At 37.2% G+C, this 20,838-nt stretch overlaps 2 protein-coding genes and 1 pseudogene across 2 annotated transcripts; all 3 read right to left on the bottom strand.

Annotated features, from left to right (window-relative positions):
- Positions 1 to 1,303: 1,303 nt before the first annotated feature.
- On the bottom strand, positions 1,304 to 3,105 carry LOC137738364 (BAG family molecular chaperone regulator 6-like). Its single transcript, XM_068478000.1, has one exon. The coding sequence runs from the start codon at positions 2,718 to 2,720 to the stop codon at positions 1,704 to 1,706; it is 1,017 nt and encodes a 338-aa protein (XP_068334101.1). The 5' UTR covers positions 2,721 to 3,105; the 3' UTR covers positions 1,304 to 1,703.
- Positions 3,106 to 3,743: 638 nt separating this feature from the next.
- LOC137736254 (probable sugar phosphate/phosphate translocator At5g25400) lies at positions 3,744 to 5,292 on the bottom strand (annotated as a pseudogene).
- Positions 5,293 to 11,834: 6,542 nt separating this feature from the next.
- Positions 11,835 to 13,002, bottom strand: LOC137738393 (indole-3-acetic acid-induced protein ARG7-like). The gene has a single exon (XM_068478028.1). It carries the CDS (start codon positions 12,514 to 12,516, stop codon positions 12,055 to 12,057), a length of 462 nt encoding a protein of 153 aa, XP_068334129.1. The 5' UTR covers positions 12,517 to 13,002; the 3' UTR covers positions 11,835 to 12,054.
- Positions 13,003 to 20,838: the final 7,836 nt, after the last annotated feature.

Raw genomic sequence — 20,838 nt, 5'->3', positions numbered from 1 at the left:
AGCAACCAAGAAAAAGGCCGCTCTAAATCAATTATATTGAAACATTAACTCTCGCTTTTGAAATTGTGTTTCATTATAAATTGTAGTACAGTAAATTTGGAAAGAGAGAACTTGTGTTTTCAAAATATTAATGTGTTTAAGTGCGAGTGTATTACATACTGCATACATGTGAATTGGAAAATGTAACTTATATTTTCCTTTTAACTTTGGCCGATTTGAATAAAAAAATATCGTTTTATCACATAATGTTATTCACAATTCTAAAGAAAAATAAATCTAATTATTTAAACAACAAATCTCTCACAATTTTAATTATTTTTTCACTTCAGTAATATTTCTCTTCTTTATGCTAGTAGATTCCTCAAATTAGGATTCCCTCTCCCAAAATAAAATAGAATCGATGGACCTCTCTACAAATTGCAAGCCAAATTTAAAGCCAACAACTTTTTTTTTTTTTTTTGGTCAAAGCTTGAGGTATTTCGCACCCCAAAAATTTGCGAGACTCGAAATGACTAAAATCATTTTAGTCCATTTCTGATCACAGTTAAATTTTGTTTTCAATACACAAAAATTAAAAGCATTTTTTAAAGCTTGTGACGACTTTTCAGTTTTTAATGTTGGAAGAAAAAAGAAACGACAAAACTCAAAGCCAATAATTTTCACCAGCTAACTAATCAAAAGTTCAAAAGTGTGCAACAATAAAAGTAGACAACAACCCTGTTATTGTTGGGTCTGGACAGTCCGTTTCAACATTTTTAGCTTCTCAAATCCCAGGCAGATATTTTAAGTGGATTCGCTGGATTGTATGACCCACCAATAAAGCAGTCTCTACAACGCGTTTGTTTGTTTGTTTTTTTTTGTTTGTTTTTTTTTTTTTTTTTTTTGTTTTTTTTTTTTTTTAAATGAGACCAGATAGTAGTTTCATCATGATAATTTATCTTTTCGAGAGTCAGAAGATTTTTCAACCTCTTCTTATCCACCATTGTACGAATTAGCAACGTCAAGAATCAAAATTCGGACGTGCCATGTAGAGTACAACCTAAAATTGGTCTCGACTATTAGACCACCCATAGTGATTCTACAAAAATAGATCATCTACTAAGTAATCCGAACATTTGAAATTGGATTCAAATCATCTAATTAAGTGATCCAGACCTTTAAAATTTGATCCAACAGCTAAAATTATAATAACTTTTAAAAAGACTTTGTTTTTAACCGTTAAATAAAATTTCAAAAGTCTGAATCACTTGACTGTGTGGACTAAGTAGAAGAGATTAAGAGATGACATCTTTCCTGATTCTACAACACGTCTTGTGGGTTTAAGATAACCAATGTCAACTACACACAATGACACAATCATTGATGATACAACTTTCCTAGTGCAAATACGAACATCTGCAGATTTTATATGCACTATGCACCCTAATTGACCAAATTAAATTTTATATGCACCCTCCACATGTCATCTCATCAATCGGGCCAAATGTGCCACAATTACAAGAGGACGTTTTCCTAGGTATTCACATCGAGTCCGCAAGTAGCTAATACACCAAAAGCATCAAATTTCATCAATCATACAATTCACGTTTCAAATCCTTTACAACAAATAACAACAAAACTTTTTCCCAATAATAAGATCAGTTATATGAATTCTAGAACGCGAAATCCTTACCAAAATGTAATTAGCAAAATGAAATAACTTGTTACTTGGACACGAAATCTGCAGTTGCAGCAGCATGCCTCCTCTTCCTTCTCCTCAACCTCTCACACACAAGCGCCCTCTCCAGCTGCTCCACCCTCTGCGACAGCGAGCTCAGCATCCGCGTCTGCATCTGGTTCTTCTCAAACAGCTCCTCCATCATTCCCATCATCTTCGCGTTGTCCTCCGCCACCCTCTCCAGCAGCTCTCTGCTACTGCTCCTTTTGTTCTCATCATCCTTCACAATCTCCCCAGCTCCCTCCTCCTCCGCCGCCTCCTCTCGTTCCACCACCTTAACATCCTCCACCCCATCCTCCATCGGGTTCGGCGAATCCTCACAAGACGATCCAGAGGACTCGCTATCACTCACAGAGTCTTCTTCCTCTCTGCACCCCCACGCATTGCCGTGTGGGACAGTTTCGATTTGGGGCTCGGCTGCCGATTCCAATTCCAGAGACTGCGAATTCTGAGTCTCATCCGAATTTACAGGGGATTCGGATTGCAATTCTAGGGTTTGGTCGATTTGGGGATTTTCAGCAACAGAGCTGTCCACCTTCTCCTGCAAAGCAATCGCCTTTTTTATCACGGCCCTCCTGACATCCCTAACCCCGGAATCGACGCCCTTCACCGAATCCAACTTCAACAGCAAGTTCATCAGCGTCTCGTTCACCTTCAGCCGCTCCTTGGCGTCCCTCCTCATCAATTCCACCGCCTCACGCTTAGAAATCCGCTTCTCGATCTCGCCGACCTCGACTCTGATCGCGGCGATCTTCCTCACGCTTTTCCTCACCAGGAACCCTCTGAACGCCTTCTGGATTTTCAGCGCCGAATCGGACCGCCTGCGCTCCAACCCGACGTACTGAACCGGGATCGAGACCACCTTCGGCGACGGGTCCGCTCGGCGCTGAACCGGGACTTGCCTCGCCTTCTGCGGGTACTGATGTTGTGGCGTGAAATTGGTCTGCTGGTACTGATGTTGTGGGGCGAAATTGTGCCAATGCCTTCTGAAGAATGGATCCATTGGTGACGAGAATCTGGAAAACCTTGAATCAAAACGACGACGATTTGAGAGCTTAGACTAAGACGAAGATTTTTTTTTCTCAGGAAATTTTTCTAATTTGTTGGTTGAGAAACGAAGGGTTTGGGATATTTATACTGAAAAGGGGAAATTTGATCGGCGTCGAGGAAGAGCGCGAAAGTTCCAGAAGTTTCAAGTATATAAACTTGTAGATGCTGACGTATCTCTGTTAACAGAGACGGAAACGCTGCCGTTTAGCCTATAAAGCATGAGATTAGGCTATCAGCGCCACTTTGATTAGTAGTCCAGCCGATCCTAATCCCACGTGGATTCCCAATCCTAATCAAATTTCAATTAGGGCATGTTTACGTAGTAGGAGTTGGAGAAGTTAGGAATAAGAAAAATGTATATTCATTCCTGACAAGTAAACGTGTTATTTTAATCCTAATCGAACTTATGAAAGTTTTAATGTAATTCTAATTGAGCTTGTCACTTAGCATTACGATTTAGTAATATTCATCTTAAGTCGACATCTGTTAATGCCGAGTTTGTAACCAAATGCCAATGTTCAACCTATTGTGTGACAGTTTAATATGTCATTCTTTAAGTGTAAATATATCGCTTGTATTAAAATGAAAAAACTCTAATTAAACTTAGGTGTAAAAAAATGGATAAACTATCCTGGTTTGATAGCAGTCAATTACAAACATAAAACAGATGGCATATATGATTTTTGACACTATGTTTCACTTGCAGCATCCCCTCCCCTTTTTTCTAGAGTCTAGGGCTAAAATTAAGGATATACAGAAGATAAAAAGCAGTCCATAAATCGCTTCTCATATTACAAATCCATGTTTCTCCTTTCAAGTGCCAATTATATATTTGGGTAAATTACACAAAACTACTTCAACTATTAGTCTCACGACTTTGTCATACCTCATCTTTTAAAATTGACAATGTTATACCTCATCTTTGGAATTTGGTTTAATGTTATACCTTCCGTTAGCTTGGCCTTGAATCTCTCAGTTAAGTGCTGACATGACTTGATTCGAAACCCAATTTCTATTAAAAAATTAATAAAATATTAAAAAATAATCATTTATCCTTAAAAAAAAAAAAAAAAAAAAAAAAAAAAACCCCAAACGCTTATCTTCCCCTTCCCTGCAACCCCCGACCCCTTCCCCACCCATGCCGAGGTCTTTCCGACGAGCAATAACACGACAAGATTCAGAGCAAATGCGTAGATAGAATTGGTCCCAAAAATCAAGAAATCGAAATGGAAGCTCGACGAATCGCGCAGAACTGGATACTCGACAAACATCCAGGGGACGAAGAGGAAAGCCAAGTAGCAAGGCGCAACAAAGTAGAGAGATGTGATAGGGTAAAGGTAATGCCTTTGGATGTGAGGAGTAAAATTAAGGATATACAGAAGATAAAAAGAGTGTCCATAAATCGCTTCTCGTATTACAAATCCATGTTTCTCCTTTCAAGTGCCAATTATATATTTGGGTAAATTACACAAAACTACTTTAACTATTGGTCTCACGATATTATCATAGCTTATATTTTAAAATTGACAATGTTATACCTCATCTAAAATTTGGTCTAATATTATACCTTCCGTTAGCTTGACCTTGAATCTCTCAGTTAAGTGCTGAAGTGGCTTGATTCGGAGCTCACTTTCTATTAAAAAATTAATAAAATATTAAAAAATAATAATTTATTCTTAAAAAAAAAAAAACCCAAACGCCTATCTTCCCCTTCCCTACAACCCAGATTCCTTCCCCTTTCCTGCAACCCCAGACCCCTTCCCCACCCATGCCGAGGTCTTTTCGACGAGCAAGAACACAGCGAGATTCAGAGCAAATGCGCAGATAGAATTGGTCCCAAAAATCAAGAAATCGAAACGGAAGCTCAACGAATCGCGCAGAACTCGATACTCGACAAAGATCCAGGGGGCGAAAAAGAAAGCCAAGCAGCAAGGCGTAACATAGTAGAGAGATGTGATGGGGTAAGGGTAATGCCTTTGGATGTGAGGAGGATCTGGATCAAGACAAGGCGGGTGGCCTCGAATGTGACGACATCAGCTGGAGGATGACGCCCCAGGTGTCGAATCGGGCCTCACCGTAGGAGGCGATGGCAACACTGATGGAGATGAAGATCATGTTGACCATGGTGTCGGTTTTGAATGACTCTTTTTTTAAGGAGACGCCGATGGAGTAGACAGCGACGGGCATAAAGGCCTTGAGCATTCGAAAGGCGGAGTTGGAGAGCCAGAGGGAAAGGGAGTAAAGGGCGTCAATGGGGACGACGGAGGAGAGGTAAAGGTCGCAGGACATGGTGACGACTTGATGAGGTGGAAGACGTCGACGAGGAGGAAGGCGAGGGAGGCGCAGAAGGACATGTGGATCATGGTGAGGGAGATGAGGAAGGGCCAATTGTACATCTTCTTGTCGAGGATGTATTTGTTGTAGATAATGACACTAAAGGAAAGGAAGATCCATATGGCGACATAGGTGTAGGAGAGGAAGATCTTTTTTATCACACTCTCGCTCAGGGAGCCACCCTTGCCCATTTTTGAGGTGGGTTTTCAACGGTGGTAGGCGTAACGGTGGCGCCGGTGGTAGTGGGGAAGAAGGGGAGAGAAGGGTGGGGGGTTAAGGAGGAGGAAGAAGAAATCATATTCAAAGTGATAGAAGAAGGGAGTGAGAACTTGATTTAAGTGAGAGAAATGGGGGAAGGGGAAGGGGTCGGGGAATATGGGTGTTTGGGTTTGGTTATTTATTTATTATTTTTTTAAGGGTAAATTATTATTTTTTAATAGAAAATGGGGCCCGAATCAAGCCATGTCAGCATTTAACTGAGAAATTCATGGCCAAGCTAACGGAAGGTATAACATTGGACCAAATTCTAAAGATGAGGTATGACGTTGTCAATTTTAAAATATGAGGTATGATAGTGTCGTGAGAACAATAATTGAGGTAGTTTTGTGTAATTTATCCTATATATTTTCATGAGCTATGGGCACTACATCCTAAAGTATCCATTCTATCAACAGGCACATCTTCACAACCCTTTTAAAGTTTCAAACCTCTTTCACTGAGGGACAATCTGATATCGTTTATGGCATTCGTGTCTCTCGTCTCTCTTCCCTCCTATGTTCAATAAACCGACATCTGCTACTTCAAGCATAGTAGCATACTGTCACGAAGCGATCCCTTCATCCATTGCCTCATGAGTCACGTGTGGCGTTTCTTCAGCCTAAAGAAAATTCATTCTGCTTGGCAATTGCTATTTTGATCCCTGCCCTCTTCGAAAGTTCTGTGGAAGCTTGCTTTGCCTTTGCAAGAACTTCTTCCTGTCCGGTTATAATTGGAACCCGTAAGTAAACAATGAAATTTGGGGCCTGGCTATCTGCCATTAATCTTTATTTGTATGTCCAATAAGCAAAAAGTATGACAGAATACCTCATCCACGTTCCAAATCTTCTTATCCTTCATAATCCATAGGCCATTACACATTACAGAAGCTACATTTTCATTAATCTACCTGAACAAAGGGTTGTGTTGCAGGCAAACAAGACGTGGATTTTTTTATACAGATTAGATTGGAACCAGATCCGCCGAAAAGCCAAAAACTTACTTAGAAAATCATAGTTCCGACAGATGGCCATACATTTATAAATCAATATCTATGCCATTGCTAATGGAAACTGTCAAAGTCTGTAAAAGAACATGAGCATGCCTTTTTCATAACAAAATGTGGCATGGATACACATCTAGTTGATCCTTATTCATCTGTAAAGTTTAAGGGTGTTGGGTAGAAATAAAATTACTGCAGATGATTACTTTGGGGATGGTCCTTCCCTGTCATGGAGAGGAACCATAGTCCAAGAGGAAGGATTGATAACAACCAAGTCAGCCCGCCAAAACATGGAAGAAGGAAGCTAATCAGCCTCGTGTTTAAAATCTGCTGGTATATGCACATATGTGTGTGGTTATGGCCTTAATTAAAGAGAACGTTATATGAGAGATGAAGCAGAAGGACAAGAGAAACTAATCGAGCTAGCCAAAAGTTCAACCTTTTTCCCGACCTCAATGGATCCTATGCCATCATCCCAAAGTACTGATTTTGCACCATTTATAGTCGCCAACTCGAGAACTGTTTCAGCAAGAAGAGCAGTAGGTCAGTAGTTCCATTTGTATCCCGTCCTTTGTTAATCAGAGAAGCCAGGCACATCTCATCAACTGCAAGGAAGTAAACTATCCATGAATTTCCAGGTCCAACCATCATTGTTCCAATGTGCAGACCCACATATGGTTCAAGTATTAAACAATGTGGATTCCAGTTTTAAGTTCCATGGCAGTGTCTCTTTGTTGCAAGCAGCAAATCATCAGTTGTTTTCATAATCTGCCTAATTCCTAGCCAAACTCTGATGCGCCCGTCCCCCGTGTTATGGTGCCTTGTAAAGCTGAGACTCTGCCCTTAAATGTAACTTAGAACGCAAGTTATGTCATTAGTGGACCGGCCTACCAGCCCAGGGAGGACGATTTGGCCGTTGAGATCGAAAACCCGACCGGCGAGGGAGAAGTTGCGAAGACTGACCGACGGCTCTGATTGCATCTCGCTCGATGACGATCCCCCCGGTTGCGGAAGACGCGGCGGTCGGTATCCATGGTGACGATGGTGGCATTGTGAAGTATAGTCATTGCTGCTGACTGTGAGCTCGTCGGAGCCGGCATCGGTGTTTCTCAATCTTCTCCGCCGTCGCTTTTGAATTCGTTGAATCGGATCAGTAATCTGAAAATTTGCACCATTTCTTCCCGATTGCTGAAAACCGAAACGGATTGGATAAAGATTACATTATTTTCTTTTTCTCTGAAAAGCACGTTTTTTAATTGATTTATTTTTTTAATGAATTCGATGTCACAGCTGTTAACTTGTTGCTGGTTGGCGGGGTTTTCAGTTGGATGATGTCACTGTCACGTCATTGTTAGTCAGGGTTTTTAGTTGGGCTACTCTTCTTATCAGATTTGGATTGTCTCTCCTTCCCATTTCATACCCTTCTCATTCTTTTTTATTTATGTGGTTACGATTAAAGTACGTTAATATTTTATATTAATTTTTTATATAAATAATAAAATAAAAATCAATAAAAATATAAAATATTAACGTGTCTTAACTATAATTACAGAATATAAAAAAGGATGGAAAAGATATGGAATGAGGAGGACAAACAATCCAAGTCCCGTCTGTTCGGCCCTTATTTCGGTTGGACGATGTCACTGTCACGTCATTATTATTCATGAAATCGAGCATTTTCAGAGTTTTGAACGTAAAATGCTTCCACTTGATAATGATTCTATGTTCTTATTTTTTTACTCAAAGTGATACTATTTTATTATATCAAAAAGTAGTTTGGTACAATTGGACAGTATTAGACTCAACGCCACGTCGTCCTCGTGAATTACAATCCACACAAACAATATATTATAAATAAAAGGTAGAGGCTCTTCAAATCATGTTTTACAGTCTTATGTGAAGTGCAATTCGAGGAAGGTGATGTGCAACAGCAACACCGTCGGCATGTCGATGAGCGTGGGTGAAGCCATCTCCGATGATTTAAAGTAACATTACATTCATGTCTTGGATAATATGTAAAGCCGAAAAAATATAGAAAGAATCACTCTTAAAAAAAAATATTAAAAAGTCTTAAAGTTATCACTCTTACGAAAGCTTTTGAGAATGATTATCAGATTTTCTTCTGTTACACTATTTCATTTTGATTTTTCAATTTAAAAGTGCAAAATAATCATTATAAAAGTAGCTTTATCAATTGAAGATTAGATTCATGAAAATTATATAAAAGTGTTAGCACACATGAAACTCTGGGGGTTTGAGTATTTGAAAATGCCACTTCAGTATAAATATAGTCAATCATGGAAAGTTGTACATTATATTATTTTTACTTGGATGAATCATTGATGCTTAATAAGCATTTTATCAAGTTGTACGTATTAGTTAGGAAGATAAGTTTGAATTAGAGTTAGGAAGATAAGTTTGAATTGGAGTATTCTAGAATGGGAAGAGTACGTGGGCTTTAGAGAGATGAATAAGAAAACAAATAGTGGGAGGTGGCTTAAATGTTTCAGTGTCTGTAATTCCAGCAAAATAGCAGAAAGTTGCATTATTTATCCATTGGTCTTGGTATTGTGTTGACACGTTTCAAAAGGGATAAATACTGATAAGAGGTTTAAGTATTTGTATATATGATTACCATTATAGCAGTATTCTTCATCAGTAAATGAGATGTTTTAGGTTCGATTCTCTGTAAAGATAAATTTGAACCACATTATTGCTAGCTCATTATGAAGCTAAGCCTAACAACTTCCTTTAATGTAGATAATATCGTTTGTTTTAAAAAAAAAAAAAAAATCAAACCCTCCGTATTTCACTATAAATAGGAGTTTGCTCCATTGGTTTTGCAGCATGAAAAATAGGATAGTGCTCACGTACAGAACAAGAGAAACTGAGTGAAAAAAAAAAAGAAAAAAAGAAGAGTTTTGGGGTTTGTGGAGTTTGATGTGTGGAGATTAATAGACAGTGTGTCTTGGTGAAGATCTAGTTATTGAGGTGAGTGATTTACGTAATGCATTATTTTGAGGGACTTCACACGGGGATATTAGTTAGGGTAGAAAGGCTATTATGGGTCATGTAGTGAGTTAAATTTGGTGAAAGATATAATGAACACAAAGGGAAGGATGATGTGATATGAAACTATGTGATATATATAATTTTATACAAATATCCTATTTTTTAGAGTGTGTAAAACGCCATCGCTTAACTAACATATTGCATATTCTTCTTGGTACTGGACGACAGTGATTGTTGCTCACCCCTCACCCTTTTATTTTATAAATGAGTTATTTGGTAAGACATGAACTAGACGAGCTGAGATTGTGTTAGTGAGAAAAAATTCAACATGTCATTGCTCAGCAAGCGAAGGAATTTATGAACAAAACCAGTTGTCTATTTTCCTGGGCTGACAAAGTTAGTAAATAAAGGAAAGAGATCCTCTCCAGGTATTTCCCTCCAAAGCCTAGGGGATCAAGTGATCCGTGTCTTTAAAATTTGATCTAACGGCAAAAATTTATTATAACTTTTAAAAGTTTTTACTAACTTCTTTATTTTTAACCGTTTGATCAAATTTAAAGGCATGTATCACTTGATCCCTTAGTTTTGGAGGAAAAGATTCGGAGAGGATCTCGTTCCGTAAATTAATTCAAATGCATTATAATAAACGAGTTTAACAAGTCATTGACGAATTAATAAAATGAGAAGCAGGAAATAGAAAAAAGGACTCCAATGTCAACTTTGATGAAAATGGGTTATGGGCTGGTGGCTAATGATTATGAATTGTAGTAAACGCACATGTGGCCGACGGGAGATCGCTCAACCGTGAAAGGGTACAAACTATTGTGGCGTGGTGAAGAGTTCCGTAATAAATAAATAAAAGAGAGTTGAGTGAAATTCTAGAACAAAGTCATGTATACTCCATTTGTGCCATCCCCGCATGCATTTGTCATTCGTTTCACGTACCCAAACCAAACAAGGTGGTGTGCGGTCAGTAAAAGCGGCGGCTTATGTGGTCTTATAGCGGCCATTTTTTTTTTCTCCCATCCACACCAGAACATGATTTACCTATCTATACCCAGTTCCTTCCTTTCAGTGCTCTCCCAGCTGCTGCTTCACAAACTAATAAAAAATGGTTTAATATTTTGACGCGGATGACCTGCTCTAATACTAATTGAGTAACGTAAAGTACGTATGTATGGCCGTTAGATTTCACATGTGACTTTAATTTCACGAAGAAAGTTGAGATTCCACTATAGAAAGAGTCACGCACTACTTAACTACATATGCGGTTTTGTATTTCGATGCTTTAAAACATAGTTTAGTATTAATTATGTACATATATATATATATATATATATATATATATATATATATATATATTATGTTTTGTTACTTAATTACGTGATCAAAAGCGTACACATATGTGTATAGTATCATGACTATTAGCCAAAGAAGATAAAGAAATGTTACTGTCAGCCAAGCCACCCATATATATCTATGGAGATTAAACCGCTGTGCTCACGGTCTACTTAGGTTGCTAATCAAATTTAAAAACAGCCTTTTGTTTTCGTATTACATAGTTAGAATTTAATTAATTGATCATTTGGATGGTAATAAGGTGTGAAAGACGTAGGGTTAAGCTCTCTCCATGTTGGAAAATTAGTTTTTTTATTTTTTATTTTTTATCTTTCTTTCAAACAATAAATTTTGTTAGATTAAATACTAGATTAGTCACCGGTGGGGTCAAACTCACGCCGTCATGCAAAAGCTCAACTCATTTCCACCACTGTAGTAAAGGGCCACTTGCATGTTGGAAAATTAGTTTTTTTTTTTTTTTTTTTTTTTTTTTTCAGTTTTCTCGTGGGATTATGATTCTTTACCTGTTAAGTTCATAATTTCTTACCCGTTAGAGATTAGTGTTTGCTTTCGTTTAATTCTATAAATAGGATGCTTTGCAACTCATAGAGTAATAAGTTAGTTACGTAGTTTCTTCGAATTTTGTAGCCTTGTTAGCAATTCTGTAGTGTTTCTTTACTTTCGATTAATAAAGTTCTATTCATAGTTGTATATTCTGTTTGTTCATCGAGTATTCTGATGTTCAACTCAGGTAGCTAGGTCCCCTCAATTCGTTGTTCTCATCTTATCCTTTCAGATCATACATACATATATATATACACACACACAGTGTATGATGACGTTCTTTTATAGCATATTCGCCGCTTAATTTGTTTGCAAGTTGCTACCAATATTATCAAGATACATTGGATTATAACCCTAATTATAGTATTCTTAGTTAATATTAATTTACCAGATATATTACGCACCAATGATGCATGGTTTGTACTTTTAGTGATCTTATTACACCAGTTCCATGATAACAACTTGTAAAACTAGTTGTTTGTAGATTTTAGCTTACCAAAGAGATTACATGCTGATTAAGAGCTAAGATAAAGCAACTAATTAAGCAGTTGAACGACAAGAGATGATTTAACAGATGGATACCCAAATTACAAAACATAACAAGATTTATATATATGAGAACTAATTATATATTACAAACATAGCTTGAATTTCTTTCATCCTCATCCTCTCCGATCCTAATATTTAACAAGGCTATTGTTAAATCCCAGAAATTATACATCAACCCATATGTATCATCATCAACCAAGCAAGCTATATCAATTTTACACATGCATGATAACTAGAACTGATTGATAGCAACCATCCGAGACGGGCTAAGAACACTGTAAGAACCATAACGCTTAGCCAAGCCCCACCCTCGAGGAACCTTTTGTTCGCCACAATCATCCATTTCCACCAAAACCTTGTAGAATATCTCAACGTTACAAGGAAGCACAAGAGGACCTCGACTGTCATACCCAAATTCAGACTCGGCTTCTTCAAGCAGCATCTTGAAGAGAGGATGGTTTGCGTGTTCCGTTTTGACCACGAACCTTTGCTTTTGGGGTCCGACATAGACTGTAAAGCAACCTTCAGGAGCCACTTGGCGCTTGCTCGCACGCTTTTCCTCAAGCATCCCGAGTTTGATATGTGGGCATGACTTGCTCTTGGTGGTCAGAGCAGGCACCATTCCATGCAAATTAGTAGGACGACCCCGGCCTATTGATTTGCACCGCTTCCATGTTTTGGTTATCAAACCCATCTTATCTTTTCGTGTACAAGACTTACTGAAACTAAACAACGGATAGAAAAAAAGGATTTATTTGTGGATGTTGGGTTTTAAAAACAAAACACAACACCACCTTCCATCAATTTAGTTTGAAGGAGAATTAGAACAAGATAAACAGAGGGCACGAAAAATTTGTGAAAGGATTGGATCAGATGTGTGTGGAATTAACCCCTGTCGTAGACCAAATAAACCATGACTTTCACTCGTGGAATCATCGTGTTACTCATACTTTCTCAATGAACAAACGAGTGAAGGATCATGCAAAATATGGATAAAGGGCTCGGAAAAGAATCAAGGATTCAAGTAGTGGTGGTTGTGTTGGGCATCAGATCGAGAGAGAGAGAGAGAGAGAGAGAGAGAGAGAGAGAGAGGGAGAAGGGTTTTCAGGAATGCCAGGAGGTGAGTGAGGATATAAAGGGGATAGGAAGCAGAGAAAAGCCTGACGAGATAAGCTCTCTGGTTGCACTTTGCGTCTCTGATGGGGCAATCTTGGCATGGAGGAGGTGGTATATAAATAGGATAATGCCCATAAAAACTATTATTTTATCATTACACGTTGGAAAGGGCGACTTATTTACTATCTTGGGCCAATAGCGTGATGTACTTTGTTGACATTATAAGTTGAAGTTCATTCCCGTGATATCCAGATGTAGAGATACTAGTTTACTCAAAGTATTATTATTGTCGTTACATAATAATTTGTCACGTAGATTAGATCTCTAACTATTAACAAGAATTGTTCAAGTTGTAGAAGTGATCGCAAATCTTGAGTAGTTGCAAACATATATTTGTTTTAAAAGAAGTAACCGTATATCAATGGGCTAGTTTGAATTTAAGATTTTGAGAACGAGTCTCATGTTGATGAGAGGAAAAACTTTGTATGGGCTTATAAGTAAGTTGGGTTACTCTTATATTGCCAATTGGTTTTATGATGGAACATCAATTTTCTTTATGGTATTAGAGCAGGTTGTCCCATGTGTGAAGCCCAATGGTCACACGCGCTTCATGTCATCGGAGTTGTATTGTCCACGTGTTAGACATGAAAATTCGCTACACGTGAAGAGGCATATTTAGAATGAATCCCACATTGATAAGAGGAAGGACCATGAGTTTATACATCATATTGCCAATTGGTTAAGTTGAAACATCAACTTTCTTGACTTTCTTCCATTGTTCGATACTTAATGGTGGTCTACATCAAAATACGCTTGAAATTGTGTGGGTGTGAGCTAGTTACAGTTTATACCATTACTGGCTAGCGGTAAAAGAGATTTTTCAGTGTGGCCGAAACACAAAGCGGTATGTCATAAGTTATTATACAAGTGGAGAAATTTTTTTGGAAGATAATTCTCTCCCCTCCTAATCTTTCTCCCCTTCCCTCCCCTCCTACTTGAATGGTTACGGTTAAGCCACGTCAACATCTTATATTGATTTTTTTTATAAAGGCAATAAGACAAAAGACAATGTGTGAGAGGAAGGGAGAGAATATGATGGAAATAGGAGGGAAGAGAACCATACTCTATTTTTTTTCCAAGCATCCCATTACTTGTGTAATGAGATATGGTATATGTCTGTGTTTTCAGGCACAATGAAAAATCTATCCCACAATAGTAATAATTGTTTGTTTGTCGACTTTTTCTTGCATTTTAAATATCTAATTCTCAATGAACTTATTGGGTTGACCTATTCAGTATTGAAAATAAATAAACACTAGTGTTCATATATGGCAGATAATCATTTGACTTAAGAAAGCTAGCAGTTGAGTTAGTAAATCTATATATAATGACGGCTCTGAATAAACTTTGCTCGAGCAGAAGATATATACCTCCATTCGATGAACCTAATCCATCCTATATATCACGTGAAAAATAAATATACAAACCTAGCCTCGCCTTAGCGGAACTATATACGTATGCAGTGCCTTCTAATTGGTTACCCAACAGAAGTTATATATCATTCAGTCTACTAAAAATTGGATACTTGTTAATTGGAATTACAATGTGAATCTTTTGTTTTTTTGTTTTTACTTATATAATGTGAATCTTGAGTATTATTATTTTGAGAATTCACCTAAATGAATTGAAACTCATTTATTTGATGATATGATTGGAGGCTGAAGCTAGAATTCGAATAGTTTGTAATAATTTATTAAGTTAGTTTTGGGGTGATGTACCCCTTATCTATACTATTATTAAGTGAACCCTCATTGCCAACTTTTTTTTCTCCAATTTTTTTCCTATTTTGCCCTCATTTTTGATACACACTATTGACAAAAGGAGGGCAAAATAGTAATTTTGTACCTTTTGACAAAATAACAATCATATCCCTATTTTTCCTATTTTACCATCTTTTTTTTTTTAGAAAATGACAATTATATACTTATTTTTCCAATTTTACCCTCACTTTTGATACACAATATTTACATAATGAGGACAAAACAGTAATATGCATATATTAAGAGAAATTGTTCACACACACAAAGTGTGTGCTCTCTGCTATCGTTACCGAAAAATAGTTGGACACTTGTGGTCACTAGTATTATAGATTAGTGATATATATTTTTACAAACTTTACTTATAAGTCTCAAATTTGACTTTTATAGATTACAATTTCGATACCTAATCTAATTATCATAAGTGTCATTTGGTGGCTTTGTCCAAAGTACGTGTATTTTATTACTATTGGCCCATGTCATTGGTTAAATATATGATGTTTTTACTAATAAGGAACCAAGTATTATACTAGTTTATTCCTCGTGCTATAGATAATTGGGACAAGTTTCATGTGATCGCTTTAACTCGTTAAATTTATTTAAAATAATACTGTATTTTGTACATATTTAGTGATCACACTTTGCTATGAACTCCCTGATAAAGAGGCAAGGCCAACCTTGAGAATTTGGAAGCCTTAGGAGAGTTTTTAAAGTGGGATTCTAGATTTTTTTTATCTCTGACTTCGACTTTTTGTAAATTGATATATATAAAAAAAAATTCACTAAATACATGAAAAATTATATTTCGACATCAGATATCATTAAAAATTAATATCAAAATAAGAAAGATATACAAAGGTGCTTGAGAGTTTTGGTGTTTTGTCTATTGAGAAAGGAACCAATTAGAATATGTGGAAAATGCCAAAGTGTTCTGCCGTTTAGAGTTTGGTATGTCTAGTAGTTTGGAGAGTGCGACATAAGAAGTAAATCAACATGTTTGTTTTTCAAGTCAATAAGAACATGTTTGAGTCGTTTAAAGCTTCACCTTTCACGTACAAAACATGTTTTTATTTATTTATTTAAATTAATTAGAATAAACAATTAAATCTTATAAATGTTGGATTCAGCTGCTCAACCCAATTGGCCGTTGTATTTAGACAAAGGCTTAAGGTATTAGACTTCTTATTTGAACGGATAGAAGGTTTGCAATATTAATATACTATTAATATATATATATATATATATATATATATATATATTCTAAAGGAGGCCTTAGGCCGTCTACTTCAGCTACCATGAAGGGCAACCGTGCAAAGAGGCAGACTCACCTGTATTAGAATTAGAAAGGAATTTTCACCAAAACAAAAGGAATTAGAAATGAAATGACCAATATAACCAATAAATATGTTCCAAACTGGATCACCCATTAGCTTACGGGTTTTTAATTCCAAACACAAGTAAAAGTCAATCCGTCGACTTTAAAAATCGTGAGGATTCAAGTACCTATAATATATTCCCAAAGAAAATAAGTTGAAAATCCTTCTACCATGCGACATCAACAAGAGCTTAAAATTAATTTGTACGTAAATATATTTGTCGGTCTGAAAACTGAATTGCCAAATTGTTGTCTTTAAAAATTGATTTGACAACTTAATAGCAAATTAATTACGATTGTTGAAGTGATCATAACAACTAATGTATCAAACATTATCGTGTTTATAAATTTACGATAAAGTGCCACATATTGAGTTAGATGATTAAATACTTGCCACATCTTATAGTATATTACGTCTTCAATTTTAGCTAAGTCAGACATATTCAAAATGATTTATTATTAAGTAAACAAATAATTTGAGAGACAGATTGCAGGGCCTAAATTTGGTGGAATAAGTTTGGTAATACGTTACATTCTTGCTTGTTAAGTAGAGGTACTATTTTAATAGTATGATGCATGCATGTCTTTGGATTTTTATGCCTCCACTGTAAAATTATTATTTAATAAAGTTAACAAGTCTACATACTCGTTTTGAGGACATGTGAGAATCAAATGCATATCAGTCACAAGGTTATATTAGTTTAGATCCAACTACTTAAATATTTGATAACTTAAAATTATTTTGAATGAATATTTATTTTTAAAACTTTTATGCATGTGACCGATTCAAATTAATTTTCATTCAAGGTATGACTAGTGGGGAAGTTAATTGTCTGGCAGAGAGTGCAACCATGCATATCGTTTTGCGTGAACGCATCTATTTCACTATCTTCATACCCAATAATGCACATCTGACAACCCTCTCAGGCTCATCCAACCTGATTGAATGATACGGTAAGACACGTATAATGTTGTCCAATAGTACAATTTTTACCATTAATGAGGCACTTTATTCTCCACGTTCCGGAAGAACGATGTTGAGTTTCAAGGACATTAGAAATAATAATTACCACACTGAAACCTATGTAGAAAACATAGTTGAATTTATGTGCATAACTTCCTACGAATATGGCCAGAAGCGTATTCTAAAGAAGATGGAGCGTATCCCGAGTAGTCTGTATATTATGACTATACACCCTATAGAAAGCCACTATGTGGCCGGCCCTACCTCTAGGACCGTGCACAATTACACTTTGGCATGATCGTTTGGGATACCCTGGACGAACAATGATGCGCCGTATCCTCAAATCACCACACAAGCATCCACTAACCCGAAATTTAGGTTCGATTCAAGGAATTGCATGTCAAACTTACTCCATGGGCAAGCTTGTTTTAAGCCTTCTTATGACAAGATTCATTCTAATCCTCCTATTTTTCTACAAAGGATTTAGGGGGACATTTGTGGACTGATTCACCCTCTCTGCGGACCATTTAGATATTTTATGGTTTTAGTTAATGTTTCCACACATTGGTAACACGTGTGCTTGTTGTCCACAAGGAAAACTGCATTTTCCAAATTGTTAGCTCAGGTTATCAAGCTCAAGGCTCACCACCCTGATTATTCGATCAAATTTATTTGATTGGATATGTTGGAGAATTCACATCTAAAACTTTTGATGACTATTGCATGTCGGTTAGGGTTTAAGTTGAACATCTTGTACCCCATGTTCACACCCAAAATGGCCTGGCAGATGCATTCATTAAGTGCTTACAATTGATTGCTCGATCATTGGTCATAATACTAAGATCCCGATTGCTGCTTGGGGCCATGCAATATTGCAAGCAACCATGTAGGTCCGCCTGAGGCCTTTGCGACCTAACCATCTAGAGCCATTCAGTTGGTTACCAGATACTAATTCGACATATCGCATCTGCGCATTTTTGGTCGTGCAATCTATATGCTAATTTCACCACCTTTACGTACAAAAATGGGCCTTCAGCAAAGGATGAGAATCTACCTCGGATATGATTCTCTTTCGATCGTTCGTTACTTAGAACCTTTGACAGGCGTTGTTTTCCGCTCGTTTCACAGATTGTCACTTTTATGAGACAGTTTTTCTGTCGTTAGGGGGAGATAAGAATGTCAACATTCCTGAAGAACTATGCGAATTATAGTATATGACTCCCACTTTGTCTCATTTAGATCCCCACACCGCTATAGTCTAAGACAGTAGTGCAACGTATATTAGATCTCCAAAGTATAGCTCAGAGCATGCTGATGTTTTCACTGATCTAGCGTGAATGACAATATCACATATTCCAGCTGTGAATGTGCCTGCAAAGATAGATGTACCAAATGTACGACAGACTTCCTTCCTGGAGGCCCGGGACACTAACTTTGGTGATCCACGTACATTAATGGCTAGCCAATCATTTGCCTCTACACAAAAGTGTGGCAGACCTCTTGGTTTAAAAGATTCACACTCCCGGAAGAGGAAACCCACGACACAAGCACCTGAAGAGCCCACTGTGAATTTGACTATCAATTATTCATTCTATCCAACTCATGAGGAAATTCTAGATTACGGAAGCGTCATTGAAGAGACAAATCCACCTCCCGAGATTCGTGAGATTTCGGTCTATTATGCTAGCTTCAATGATGTTTGGTGTAGAAATAAGATGATCGTCGACGATGCATTAACATATGCAGTAGCTACTAAGATCATGTTGAGCAATGACATTGAACCCCGTTTCGTTGATGAATATCGATGTAGAACCGATTAGTCAAACTGGAAACAAACAATCCAAGTTAAACTCCATTCGCTTGCGAAATATAAGGTGTTTAGACCTGTAACTTCTACTTTTCCACATATGAAGCCCATTGGTCACAAGTGGGTTTTCGTTGGGAAGCGTAATGAGAAGAACGAAATTATGCATTACAAAACTCATCTTGTCGCGCAAGGCTTCTCACAATGCCCTATGATTGATTATAACGAAACTTATTCACCCATTATGGATGTGATTACTTTTTACTACTTTATCAGTTTGGTAGTTTCTGAAAAACTGAGTATGCAGCTTATGGATGTAGTAACTGCGTATCTCTATGAGGATCTTGATACAAAAATTTATATGAAAATTCCCGAATGACTTACATTGACTGGATCAAATATTTCCAAACCCCATAACACACTCTTAATTCAGTTGAGGCGTTCACTCTACGGTTTGAAGCAATCTAGAAGAATCTGGTATAACCGTATGAGTGAGTATTTGACTAGCCAAGGATATGTGAATAACGAACTATGCCTTTGTGTGTTCATTAAGAAGTCACATTCAAGTTTTACTATAGTTGCAGTATATGTCGATGACATGAACCATATCGAAATTCCTGAAAAGCTCGCGAGAATTGCCATACACTTAAAGTTAGAAATTCAGATGAAAGATCTAGGAAAGACTCAATACTGTCTTGGTCTCGAGATAGAGTACCGTTCGGATGGAACCTTAATACATCAAACGAACTACACCCAGAAGGTGTTGTGCCGTTTTAATGAAGATAAAGCGAAGCCTTCTAGTACTCCTATGGTTGTTCGATCGCTAGATGCAAAATAGGATTCCTTCCATCTAAAGGAGGATGATAAAGAGATTTTGAAGCCTGAAGTTCTTTATCTAAGTGCGACAGGCGCTTTATTGTACTTAGATCGATGCACTAGCCTGACATCTCTTTCTCTGTTAATCTTTTGACAAGATACAGTAATGCACCAACATGCAGACATTGGACTTGTGTTAAAGACATTTTCCACTACCTTAAGGGTACTACGGATCTGGGCTTGTTCTATCCCTACAGATCATTGAGTAATGCCGCACCCCCTTATCTTGAGTCGATTCTTGCCTTGTTGGTTATACCGACGCATGATACTTATCTTATCCTGCAATCTTTACCCCGTCATTGATGTCCTATGATGATAACGCATCATGCATCAAACGGTTTAAGAAAGGTTACATCAAATAAGACAACACCAAGCACATTACGCCGATGTTCTTCTTCTCACATCAACAACAAGAGAATCAAAAGATTGAGGTCACGCAAATCCATTCACAAGACAATCTGGCCTACCTTTTCACCAAATCACTACCTAAGGTGATGTTTCAGAAGCTTGTTCAAGGAATTGGTATGCATAAACTTTCTGAGTTGTAACATTGCTAGTTCTCTTTGGAATTGTGTCAAACTCAAGGGGAGTATCCTGAAGTATACTTGTTTGATCTTAATATGCTCTTTTTCCTATGATTAGGAGCATTTATCCCACTAGGTTTTAACGAGGCACCCATCTTGGGTTGATCATATCCCCGATGACGTATCGTAGACGTTTCATTTGACTTTGCATTTCTCACACAGTTTTCCTTAGACTATGGGTTTTTTCCCTACTCGGGTTTTTACCATAGTCATATGGTTTTTTGTGAGACTTACTTTCTTATGCAAGTTCCTTCCTTATTGAGAATAACATGTTCCTATAATTAGTGTCGACGAGTCAACTTTCTCAACCTTTACATGATGTCGAATCTACTTGAGTATTTACACACTCAATGGGGAGTGTAATAAACTTCTAGTTTAAGTGTGATTGTGTAAATCCTAGATTAGATTTGATTATAGTTATTCTTTCCTATATGGACTTGTATTGCTTGGAGGATAAAGATTTTTTCTCTTTTATTACTA

The sequence above is a fragment of the Pyrus communis genome, chromosome 6, assembly GCF_963583255.1.
Source record: "Pyrus communis chromosome 6, drPyrComm1.1, whole genome shotgun sequence".
NCBI lineage: Eukaryota > Viridiplantae > Streptophyta > Magnoliopsida > Rosales > Rosaceae > Pyrus > Pyrus communis.
Note: the sequence above shows the minus strand (reverse complement) of the source record. Positions and strands in the feature narration are given on the sequence as shown.

What these genes read in the sequence shown, in the direction of transcription:
- LOC137738364 (XM_068478000.1), bottom strand. Translation starts at nt 2,720, where the DNA reads ATGGATCCATTCTTCAGAAGGCATTGGCACAATTTCGCCCCACAACAT.
- LOC137738393 (XM_068478028.1), bottom strand. Translation starts at nt 12,516, where the DNA reads ATGGGTTTGATAACCAAAACATGGAAGCGGTGCAAATCAATAGGCCGG.